The sequence below is a fragment of the Pseudorca crassidens genome, chromosome 3 (assembly GCF_039906515.1).
Source record: "Pseudorca crassidens isolate mPseCra1 chromosome 3, mPseCra1.hap1, whole genome shotgun sequence".
Classification (NCBI taxonomy): Eukaryota; Metazoa; Chordata; class Mammalia; order Artiodactyla; family Delphinidae; genus Pseudorca; species Pseudorca crassidens.
Window position 1 is genome coordinate 126,753,481 of NC_090298.1, and position 11,820 is coordinate 126,765,300.

Consider the following 11,820-nt stretch of genomic DNA (forward strand, 5'->3'; position numbering starts at 1 on the left):
AAGGGGGCAGTTAATACTAAAAGGGTAATCAGGGGAGGTTTTACATGGCTATTTGAGTTGGGCCATGATGGCTGGGTCAGGGATCTTTATGAAGAGATTCTAGGACACGGTGAGTAAAGATCAAATTCCGGAGGAAAAGGCTATCTGTAGTGGGGCATGGGTGACCATCTGTCTGTCTGTGTGTGTACCCCTGTGGCTCTGTAATCCCATTTGCTGACTCGGCCTCTGTCCCTCCTGCAGCGGTGGGCCGGAGCACTAGCCTCACCGAGAAGGATCTAAAAGAGGCCAAGGCGAGGAGCCAGCAGATCGCAGCCCAGCTGACCACCCCTCCCAGCTCCAACTCCCGCGGCGTCCAGCTCTTCAACAGGCGCCGGCAGAGGGTGAACGAGTTCACCTTGGAGAGCCACGGCCAGAGGGGACAGAAGCCCGGCCAGGAGTCCCTCAGGGTGCCCCCCGCCAGCCCCACAGGCCATGCCCCAGGGCTCAGCCTGAGTCCCACCTCCCTCCCTGAACCAGGCCCTCCGAGAAACCCCGCCTGCCAGAGCGCTGACACAGGGGTCCCTGGTCACAGCATGGAGGGCTCCTCAGAGGAAGCCAACTTGCTGCGGCACCTGGAGAAGGTGGCCAGTGAGGAAGAGGAGGTACCACTGGTGGTTTATTTAAAGGAGAACGCGGCCCTGCTGACGGCCAATGGGCTCCACCTGTCCCAGAACCGAGAAGCCCAGCAGACACCCCCAACTCCACCTCCGGCGGAGGTCCACAGCCCAGCCACAGATGCCAGCCAAAACCCTCCCTCACCCGGCGCCACGCTCATCACGCCAGCTTCCAACAGCAACCACAGCCTGCCCGCCACAGATGTCGATCAGAACCCACCGGCAACTGTCACCCCGCAGAGCCTGCCACTGTCCAGCGTCCAGCAGAATTCCTCACAGGCACAGCTCCCGCCGAAGGGTGCGGTGCCAGATTTCAAACCCAGCACCCCGTGTGCTGGTGGGCAACCCCAGGAGCCAGCCGCGGAGGTGAGATCCAGCACCCTGCTAATTGACAAGGTATCGGCTCCACCTACCACCACCAGCACCTTCTCCAGAGAAGTGACTCCCATCTCCAGCTCCAGGTCCCCAGCCCCAGATTTCATGTCCAGCTCCCTGCTCATTGACATCCAGCTTGGTGCCCCAGTGGCATCCACAGAACAAGAGATGTCCGGGCGGGCAGCTGCCACCACACCCACCAAACTGTACAGCGAGGTCCACCTCACGCTGGCCAAGCCCCCATCTGTGGTCAACAGGACGGCCAGGCCCTTTGGGATTCAGGCACCGGGCGGCACGAGCCAGATGGAACGAAGCCCCATGGTAGAGAGACGACATCTTGGAGAGAAGGGTCCCGCTCCCCGGCCCCCCAGCATGGCAGACAGGAGCCCCCGGCCACAGAGACACATCATGTCCCATAGCCCCATGCTGGAGAGGAGGCCCGTGGCACAGCGAAGCCCCGCCTTGGAGAGACGCCCCTTGGGGAACTTCACCCCGCCCCCAACCTATGCCGAGACCTTGTCCACAGCCCCCCTGACTTCCCGGGTTAGGTCTCCCCCCTCTTACTCTGCCCTGTACCCCAGCTCCGACCCCAAGCCTTCTCATCTAAAGGGCCAGGCAGTTCCTGCCAGCAAGACGGGCATTTTGGAGGAGTCGATGGCCCGCAGGGGCAGCCGGAAATCCATGTTCACCTTCGTGGAGAAGCCCAAGGTGACCCCGAATCCGGACCTGCTGGATCTGGTACAGACAGCGGACGAGAAGCGGAGGCAGAGGGACCAGGGGGAGATGGGCGTGGAGGAGGAGCCCTTCGCGCTGGGGGCCGAGGCCTCCAACTTCCAGCAGGAGCCCGCACCCCGGGACAGGGCCAGCCCCGCAGGTACCGAGGAGATTGTCCCCGAGTGGGCCTCATGCCTCAAGTCACCGCGTATCCAGGCCAAGCCCAAGCCCAAACCCAACCAGAACCTCTCTGAGGCCTCTGGGAAGGGGGCCGAGCTCTACGCCCGCCGCCAGTCCCGCATGGAGAAGTACGTCATCGAGTCTTCGGGCCACGCGGAACGGGCCCGCTGCCCTTCACCCACCATGTCCCTGCCTTCGTGCTGGAAGTACCCCACCCACGCGCCCGGCGGCTTCCGAGTGGCGTCCCGAAGCCCCGCTCGAACCCCACCTGCCTCCCTCTATCACGGCTACCTGCCTGAGAATGGGGTCCTGCGCCCAGAGCCCTCCAGGCAGCCGCCCTGCCAGCTGCGGCCCTCGCTCTTTGTCCTCTCACCCATCAAGGAACCTGCCAAGTCCTCGCCCACAGCCGCCTCGCCTGCCAAGCCGAGCTCCCTGGACCTGGCGCCCAGCCTGCCCAAGGCGGCCCTCCCACCGTCGCCTGCCCTGCCTCGGCCCTCCCGCTCCTCCCCCGGCCAGGATGGCCTCCAGCCCACTGCCCTGAGCCCTACCTACAGCAGTGATGTCTCACCCGTGTCTCCCTCCAGGGCGTGGTCTCCCCGAGCCAAGCAAGCCCCCAGGCCCTCCTTCTCCACCCGGAATGCCGGGATCGAGGCTCAGGTGTGGAAGCCTTCCTTCTGCTTCAAGTAATGGACCCCACAGGGATCCCGCTGCCTGTCAGAGCCCACTCTCCGAGGGCTGGATGGAGAGCAGGAAGTGGCACAGGGCTGAGTCAGGAGTATGGGGACTCAGGTCTCAAGGGCTGATGCTGCCACCAGCTAGCTTTGTGACATCGGGCAAGTCACCTCCCCTCTCTGAGCTGCAGCCGCCCCTTCCCTACCACAGAGTGGTTCGACTCCATGTCTGAGGGATCTGAAGTCTGCCACTGCAGGGGGAGGAGGGTCACGGAGAGAGAACTCCCTTGGCAGGCCCTAACGAGGCTGGGGGGCTTCACCTGGCCTTGGTGAGCTGTAGGGATGCCAGCGTCTTGCTGAGGGGCTTCTGCAGCATACAGAGCCTGCCCTGGCCTGTGGGACCAGCCAGCCAAGGGTCTGCCTCCTCAGCCACCCCGGTGGGGCCGTCCTCACTGTGGCCCCAGCTCTGGCATCTCTCTGCCTCTTGCTGGATTCTCACCTCCACAGGTCTGTCTCTTCCACCCACCTCTGCCTTCCGGACACTGTTTCCTCTCCGCTGCTTCAGAGACCTCTGCCTCGGCCTCCACATTTTCTCTTCTCTCGGGTTCTGCTGGATGAGGACTCAGCCCACCACTGCTGTCTGACACTCTTCTTCCTGGCCCTCTGCTCAGCTGCCTTCATGCCCGCTCCAAACATCTAGCTCCGCTTTCGAGACAGCTAACGCAGTTCATCCCAGACCTCAGTCCTGGTTCGACCTAGCTTGCCCTCACCGTTCTGGGATGTGGGAGGTCCCAGGGGACCCCTGAGAGACAGAGAGCCCTGTAGGAGGCTGCGCAGAGGTTGGTGTGCAGCTAGGAGAGAGGCCCCTAGCAGTGTATCCGTCAGCTGTTTTGCCTTCAACCTCAGCCAAGATCTGCACGACTGAAAGCAGCCGTCTACGTGCAGTGGAAGGGGCCGCAAGGAGAGAGGCATCTCAGCCTGCCGTTTGCTGTGCGACTTTGGCCAAGTCACTTTCCCTTTTTGTGCCTCAGTTTTCTCATTTATACGATGAGGGCCCTCCTAGCTGGACAATCTGTGAGGAATGAGAGGACAGGCTGGTGCTTTGGGAGAAAGGCCCTGTAAGTGATAAGACAGTCCCCTGGGAAGAGAGGGGAAGGAAATGGGACAGTTGCCATAGGACAGATGGTGAGTAGATGTAAGGGTGTCCTTGGGAGGGTGTGGCTGGAATGAGCTGCAGCAGGAGGCCAGGAGATCAGAAATTTAGGCTGGGACTGCTCAGGCTCAGGATCGCCTGGAGACAGTGGGAACACGGCAAGGGCTGGGGCAGGAGCACAGCAGCTCAAGGAAGGGACAAAGGAGACCTTAAGGTTTAGAAGAAAAGGCTGGGACTTAGGAGATCTGGATTCTCAAAGATGGACTCCATGTGCAGCTTTGGGTCTCAGTTTCCCCATCATACTGTGAGGGTTTTGAGTCAGGTAGTCTGAGATCCTCACCACCTCTGACACCTTTGATGTGCTGCAGCCCCCCAAAACCACACTTTGTGGGGGTTAGAGAACATAGACGCAAGAGGCAGAATTCAGATGGAAGCTTCCCAAGACCGGGGGCGAGCACCACCCACTTTCTCTTTCCCAGCCCTATTTCTGGGCTCCCAGAGGGGCGAGGGGTGGTGGAGGCGGTGCCCATGCCGGGCTGAGCCTGCAGTTTTCGTGAGCTCTCGGCTCATCTCCATGGCAACAGGGGGTGCCTTCCCAGTGAGTTCATTCTGCCCAGAACGTGGGGGCATGCAATGGGAGAGTCGCGAGGGAGCTCGGCTCCTTCACGCCAAACCCCTCCCAGGGCAGAGTGAAGCCCGTGTTCCGGACCCCTGCTCCCTTCTACCCCTGAGGGCCAGCAATGGAAGAGCCCACCCTCCATCCTGCAGCTCCTGTGATCAGGCTGGCTGAGCTCTTCCCTCAACTTTGTTTTCTCTCCTGTTCTCAATACACTCTGCCTCAAATCTGTCTTGCTTCTTTCTTTCTTCCACACTCACTGGCTGGTGGTCAGGGCCCTCTCCCTCCTCCCCAATTCTGGCCTGAGAAGTGGGGTGGGACTGCTTAGTTACGGCGTGTGAGCCTGTGGTGTGTGTCCACGTGCTGCCTGCATCTGCTGAGTGTCTGGATCTGCCATGGGTACAGATGTGTGCTGGCTTGAAAGTGAGGGCTGCCCTCTCTCTTCCCTGGGTCAGCACTGAGGGAACCAGAATCCTGTGGAAATCATGTTCTGTTTTCTCCTTCCTTAAGAGTTTGGCCAAAAAGCCTGTAGAGCACGGGGGAAAACCCATGCCCCTTATGGTCCAGGTTTGTTCGAATTCTTTAAAAGTGGTATTTAAGTACCTTTAGCCAGAGCATATATACTTTCTGGTTCCCTCAGCAGCCGCCCCCCCACCTCCCCGTCGCCCCCATTATCTAAATCCGGCCACTTTCCACAGTCATCACCGCCAGGCTCTTGCATAAAATGAGTTTCTGCCCTCGTGGAGAGGAGCGTACGGCCATCAAGAGCCAGAAAAATGGGTGCTGGGCCCAGATCTGCATCTGACTCCTTGTGTGACCTTAGACAAGCCGTGGGCCTCAGTCTCCCCTTCCGTGCAACAAGAGGATTACAGAAGCTGTCTGGGAGCTAGCTCTCTTTGATCTCTGATAGTTCCTGTCTGACTCTGCTCTACTCGCACCTTCAGCCCACACATGTGTCCTGCTTTGGGTCCGGTGCTGGGTTAAGTGGGTGCTCCTCTCTGAATTTTCACCCATGTGCATTTCCAAGGAGTTCTGGTGTATATGGTACATTGAGAACTTTTTCAGAAAGTGAATAATTCTGATTCCCTGCAGCCTTTTTGTATTATTCACTGCTCCCCCGCCCCCCAACACACACACACACACACATACACACACACACACACACACACACACAGTCAGTACCCAGACATGGCAGTTTCGATGAGGTCAGGCCCTGGCCCACCTCCAAAGGGTGAGGAGCTGCTTACCACTGCCCCCAACATTCCAACCCAGGCATTCTGAGAAGTAAATTCTGTTACTCCTTCCACTTGCTGGCCCTAGCCTTCCCCTCGTGGCCACTAAAGGCAGACCATCCTTGGAGATTTCAGACAGTTATCACAGCTTCTCTTGCCCCAGCCTGCTTTGCTCCTGGCTGAAAGCCCTGCTTGCTCTGCCTCAGTGCTTGTTGATGGACTTGGAGCATGACCCCTTGGCCCTGCTCCCCCCAGCCAGGCTCACTGAAAGATTCCTGAGATGGCTCACAGACAGCAGCTCCCAGTGTCTCTGGCTCACATATACACAACTGACCCTGGGAGTAAAAGGGGTGGAGCCCATGCTGAGCTTTAACTTTCCTGCTTGATGATTGGGGCCTTGGATGTCCCCGGGAGGTTCCTAACATTCCCAATCCCATGAAAAAGCTGTTCAGACTGCTATACGTTCCTCTATAGGTTAAAGGGCTCCATTTCTGAGTCTGGGCTCATCTGGTAGCTGCTGCATTGTTTGGAGAATACATGTACTTTATTGCTTCCTTTTGATTGGGAGAAATTAGATTCTGATTGGATGAGAAGCTGACTGGCTTGGCTGCGGCTGGTTACTGATTGGATGAGAGAATGGATCTTATGAGAGGTTCTAGATTTTGATTGGGTAGGAGGCACTGAATGGACTGGCTAGTTCTGGACTCTGAGGGATGACTGCTGGTGAATTTGGATTGAAGACTGAGTGGACTGGCTTGTTGCTGGAATCTGATTGGCTGAACAGCTGGATGGTTTAGCAGATACATGCTGGGCCTGGATCCCCAAGCCCTGTACTTTCAAACCAGTTCAAACTGCTTAAGCCTGCCTCCCACCTTTAAGCAACAGATAGTCACACACATTTCCTGGTGGGGCAGAACACACCAGATAGTTATTTACACGTCTGAACTTCATTTTCATCACTGTAAAATGGGTGTGATAATACCAGCTACTTCACCAGGCTGTTGTGAGGATATGATGAGAGAGTAAGGATGAGACCGAACTTTGTAGACTGGAAAGTTCCTAAGGAGGTAGGAAGCAGGTATGATAGTGTATAGCAGAGCAGTGTATAACTTCACAGAGGTTCACCAACTTGGCCTCACGGAACCCACACTCCCCACCCCATGCTGGCAAGAAGTCCAGCGAGGGGAGTGTGCTGCCTAGGGAGGAACGACCCAACTTCCTTTTATGTTTCCATCTGTCAGTGGGAACCTCCTCCCTGTTCAAGGTGCCCAAGGAACAATTAGGAGGTGACCATGGCAACATGGCAGGGGAATTGAGACAGAGAGGGCCTTTCCCTAAGTCCAACTTTAGTAATAATGATCAATATTTTTGCTTGTAATTTTTTGAATAGATATTATATCCATATGGTTCAAAACCTTAAACTTATATAAAAAGTATATAATACATTAGAAGCCTTATTCCCACTCCTGTGGCTGTGTCCCCTGCCCTGTTCACCCCATTTCCTAACAGAGAGGCACTCTGGTTAGTTTCATGTGTATCATTCTAGTATGTCTTTAAGGTAACTAACATCTATTGCGCACCTACTCTCTTCTAGGGAACCTTCTCATACTGTGATAGTCTTTGACGTAAGTTATCTCATTTACTCCTCACAACAATCCTATAGGATACATGCTGATATTATACTCCCATTTCACAGAGGAGGAAACTGCAGCCCAGGGGCTTCGAGTTGCTTCTTTTGCTGAAGCAACTTGCCCAAGTTCATTCAGTAAACAAAGGGGTCTGTCTCCAAAGCGAGCGTTCTTAAACCGCCAGTCATCTGCCTCCCTGCTAAGCGCAGGGGCAGGCAGCGTGGGCTCGTTCAAGCACCTGAAAGATGAAAGTTGGGGCACCTGCGTTTTTCTGCAGGCACTACCTGACTTTGGTCGCTGGCTTCCCGACTCTGTACAATGGACACAGCCAACTCGGTCCCTTCTGAAACCCCGGTATAGAAGAGCCCAGCACTAACGCCTGCCCCCACCCTCTCTGTTCTCTCCCCAGGACCGCCGAGAGAGCCTGCCCACCTCCCCGCCCTGGACGCCGGGCGCGTCCCGGCCCCCCAGCAGCCTGGACGGCTGGGTGAGCCCGGGGCCGTGGGAGCCGGGCCGCGGGAGCAGCTTGAGCAGCCCCCCGCCGCTGCCGCCGCCGCCGCCGCCACCGCCGCCGCCGCCCATGTCCCCCTCGTGGAGCGAGCGCTCCGTATCCCCTCTGCGACATGAGACCGAGGCGCGGCCCCCCAGCCGCCAGCTGCAGGCGCTCCTGGCGCGAAACATCATCAACGCGGCCCGGCGCAAGAGCGCCTCCCCGCGGCCGGCGGGCGCTGAGAGCCTTCGGCCCTTCTCCCCGCCGAGAGCGCTGCCACCGCCGCCACCGCCGCCGCGCATGCGCTCGCCCCTGCCGTCCCGACCCGGCCAGGCCGCGGACCCCGGGACAACGTTCGCTCCCATCCCCCGGAGCCCACTGCCCGCCGGGCCCTCGCCCTGCGCTAGTCCCCGGAGCCCGCTGCCCGCGCGACCCAGGCCCTTCCCCTACCGCCGCTCGCCCACGGACTCCGATGTGTCCCTCGACTCCGAGGACTCTGGGGCTAAGTCGCCCGGCATCCTCGGCTACAACATCTGTCCCCGCGGATGGAACGGCAGCCTGAGGCTCAAGCGTGGCAACCTACCCACGGAGGCCTCCTGCACCACCTAAAGGCTTCCCCGCCCACACCCCATCCCTGCCCCAGGAGAGCCGAGCCAGAAGAAGTGTCGTGGGGCTTGGGAGCTCCCAGCACCATGTCCCCAAGGGTCTGGCCTCTTTGATAGCCCCAGAGATAAGGGGTCAGGGGAGGAGAGCTCTGGGCTTGGGGGTGGGGTGGTGATCCAAGCTTGGGTTCTAGCCCTTGCTCTGTCATTCAGTCATTGTGGGAAAGACCCTTCTGCTCCTCAGCTTTCCCATCTGTTTAATAGAGCTTTGGCCAAGGCGATCTCCAAACTTCTAAATTACCCCTTCTATCAGTACACACACACTAGTGCCTTGGAAGAGGCAGGGTGTTGTATGTATGGACCCCTAGACTTGCTGCATTGCAGGGTTCCATACTCTCCGCCCCCTCCCCCCGGCTTCCTGGCTCTGATCTCTGGAGTCTGGTAAATGAGGGGTGTGTTCAGAGGATCCTACGCCTGAGTTCCTTGTCCAGGCCCTGGCTTGACCATCTGCCTCCCTGGCACCAAGTCCCAGGCAGGAGCAGCTGTTTTCCATCCCTTCCCAGACAAGCTCTATTTTTACCATGGTGACCTTTAGAGAGGGTCTCCCAGGCCAGCTCAAGGTGCCCGGCTGGCTTCTCTGGAGAGAAGAGGAGGGAAGATTCCTCCTCTCAGATCCCTCTCAGGCTTTTCTCCATCCCAATTCAGGCTTCCCAGGGTCTCCAGGAATGATGCTATAGGTGTCTCCAACCCATCTATCCCTTCCGGGCCCTTTCATGGCAGGCTCTGGGCTCAAAGCTGAGCCGGGCAGAGAAGAGTTGATACGGAGCTATCTGTTATCCTCTGGCTTTACCTGGTAGCCCTGAGTTTGAGGTTGCCCATTTGGAAAGAGGGAGGCAAAGAGTTCTTTGATATGGGTGGTATGCAAGCAGTGGCCAGGATGCATAGAGGAGATTCTAGTAGGGAATGGACTGGCTCAGATGACCTCTGGGGGCTCTTCCAGTCCTGAAATGCATTCCACAGTATTAGGAAGGGAGGGAGAGTAGTGCTGGAGGATTGGCTAGGGAGATGAGCTTGGGTGGGTGAGTGAGGGGTTAGACCAGAGTCTGCCTGTGTTTCTGGTTCCTTAGGAAGTACTCCACTCTTCAGTTTCAGGCCCCAGCATCCATATTGTGCCCAGATGATGGGGCCCTGTTCTGCTTCATCTCTTTCCCATCACACTCTGGCCTAGCCAGTGTCTGGTGCCCAGTGACCTTGGGGAGCCTGGCTGCAGGCCCTAGCCTGTCCCTTAGGCTATAGTGACTCTGATTCCAATCCCCAGGAGGGACACAGGGAGGAATGTACCTCGGTCCTATAGTTTCCAGAGTTGGCTGGTGGTGCCCTCTAGAGGTTCAGAATATCAGTTTCAGGAAATTAAGTGTGTGGGGGTGGGGGGGCGGGGGGGCTGGAATTGGCTGAGGATCAAAGGTATGTATGTAAGTGAAAGGATACCAGGATGTTGCTAAAGATGAGGGACAGAGGGTGATTTTGGGGTTAGGAGGAGACTTACCCATCCCTCAGGGTGATTTAGACCAGGAACCCCTAATTGAGGCTAGGGCAAGCTGGGGTTAGGATGGGAGTCAGGGTGAGGGTGGGGTGCTTTGGAATAAAGGACTGATCCCAAAGGATTCCCAGGGCCTAAAGATTGGGAACATAGGCCCTGTTGGTAGGAAGATGAGAGGGTGCTCCAACTTGTCAGTGATGAGTGATCACATTACTGAAGTCCCCACCTGCTTCAGGGACCCCTGTAGCATGGGAGGCTGGGGCTAGGGGCCCACTATCAGGCCACTAGTTGATGCAGTGGCAGAGAAAAAAATCCACTTCTACCTGCATTTCCCACAAAGAGCCAGCAGGAGGCAGCCTTGGGAAGTTGCAGTTCTGTCTGGCTGTTCTCTCCCTGTAACTGCTTTCTCTCCCAGTCCTCTCCTCTAACCCACTAGAAATTGCCTGTGTCATGCCTTTTGCCTCCTGTAGAATTCAGCTCTGCCCCTCAATAAATGCTTCCTGCATCTTTCTGTCTCCTGTGTCATTTTCAGCTATGTCTAAAGCTTTTCCCCACCCATGGAACAGTCCATGGGATGCTGGGTGGATGAGAATGATACACATGGGATGGGAGCTTGGGAAGTAACAATCATGAACAGAGATGGGGAACAATGAAAACACTCTGGGCCATAGAAGTCCCTGGGTTGAAGTTCTGGTCCCATCATCTACTAGCTGGGTGACCCTGGGTAAACCCACTCCTTCTCCAGGCCTCAGCTTCCCTATCTGTGTAATGAGTGAGTTGGTGAGGTGATGCCTCAAGGTGGTATTGCCCAGGCCCTGACCCCAGGACACTGTCACTGGAGTGGCCAGGGCCAAGCTGCATCAGGGCCCAGTGCTCTGGGGCTGCTTCCTGATGGCAGGTCGGGGCTTCAGACAGGAGGAGGAGCCCCTACAAGAGGTAACATCAGAGTCCAGCCAACCCTAGAGAACTCAGGATCCAGACCATCAGGAGTACTCCTCTCCTGATGGGGGCGTCCTTTGCCCAGAGAAGGGGATTGGGGCTCCACTCCCAGGTGAGGCCAAGATCCCTCACCTTCCTCTCTAAAAGCTCAGGCCCTGCAGAGGCTGGGCAAAGGACTCTGACGGGCAGGAAGCTGAGTTCAGGTGGTCCACAGCAGAGTCCAGGCTTCTTCTTAAGAGAGATGCCCTTGGACAGTCTATCCAGCACACAGGTACAGGAGCTCCCTGCCCTGGACCCGGCGCATCCCTGCTGATCCCACCCTTCCCTGGTTAGTGCACTTCTGACTCAATCTTTATCTTCAGCAGGAACCTCTCCTGAGCACAGTATCCCCCTGCCTACTGGTGATCCTGGTGCCCAGACACACCAAACCAATTTCACCCCAAACTGAACTCAGTCTCTGCCCCCAACCCCAAGCTGCCCCCATCCCCCCTCCTCCTCACCATTATTTTCCTTGAATGACGCAATCCAGAAACGGGAGCGGCCCTTTCTTCACCTCCCACATCCAGTCTCTAACTGGGACCTGGTGATCCCTCAAATACCCCTCAAGCCCCTCTCCTCCTCTCCATGCCCTCTGTCACCTCCCTGGTCCAGCCACTCCCAGGTCTCACCTGACCACAGTGAAATCCTCCTGCCTGAAGACTAACTCCCGTCAACCCACTTTCCACAGGGCAGCCAGAGATATCTTTGGAAAATGACCATGTGACTGCTCCGTTCCACCGCCTTAAACTCCAACAGCCCTTTTATAAGATACACGGTACTTTTGAAAAGCCTGCTGTGGTCTGGCCCTTGCCCACCTGTCTGGCCTCATCTCTCAGCACCACCCCAGCCCCCAGTTCTAGCTCTCCTCGCTGGCCCCTCACATCCTATGTGTGACATGGCCTCAGCCTGCAGTGCCCGTGCCCCTCTCTGCCTGTGAGCTCCCACTCAGACTTCAAGGCCCAGCGCAAATGTCTCCTCCTCTGGGAGG

General features: G+C 57.3%; 1 protein-coding gene across 5 annotated transcripts in view; it reads left to right on the forward strand.

Moving 5' to 3' along the window:
* SYNPO (synaptopodin) overlaps window positions 1-10,361 on the forward strand; it is a 54,108-nt gene extending 43,747 nt beyond the window's left edge. For 4 of the 5 annotated variants that reach the window (XM_067732285.1, XM_067732288.1, XM_067732286.1 and 1 more), the window contains 2 exons: window positions 241-2,579; window positions 7,632-10,361. In XM_067732285.1, coding sequence (XP_067588386.1) covers window positions 241-2,579; window positions 7,632-8,321 — 3,029 coding nt within the window. In that variant the 3' untranslated portion in view covers window positions 8,322-10,361. Of the gene's footprint in view, window positions 1-240; window positions 2,580-7,631 lie in introns of those variants that run through there. The other variant, XR_010942195.1, reaches the window with a different exon arrangement.
* The last annotated feature ends 1,459 nt before the right edge of the window (window positions 10,362-11,820 follow it).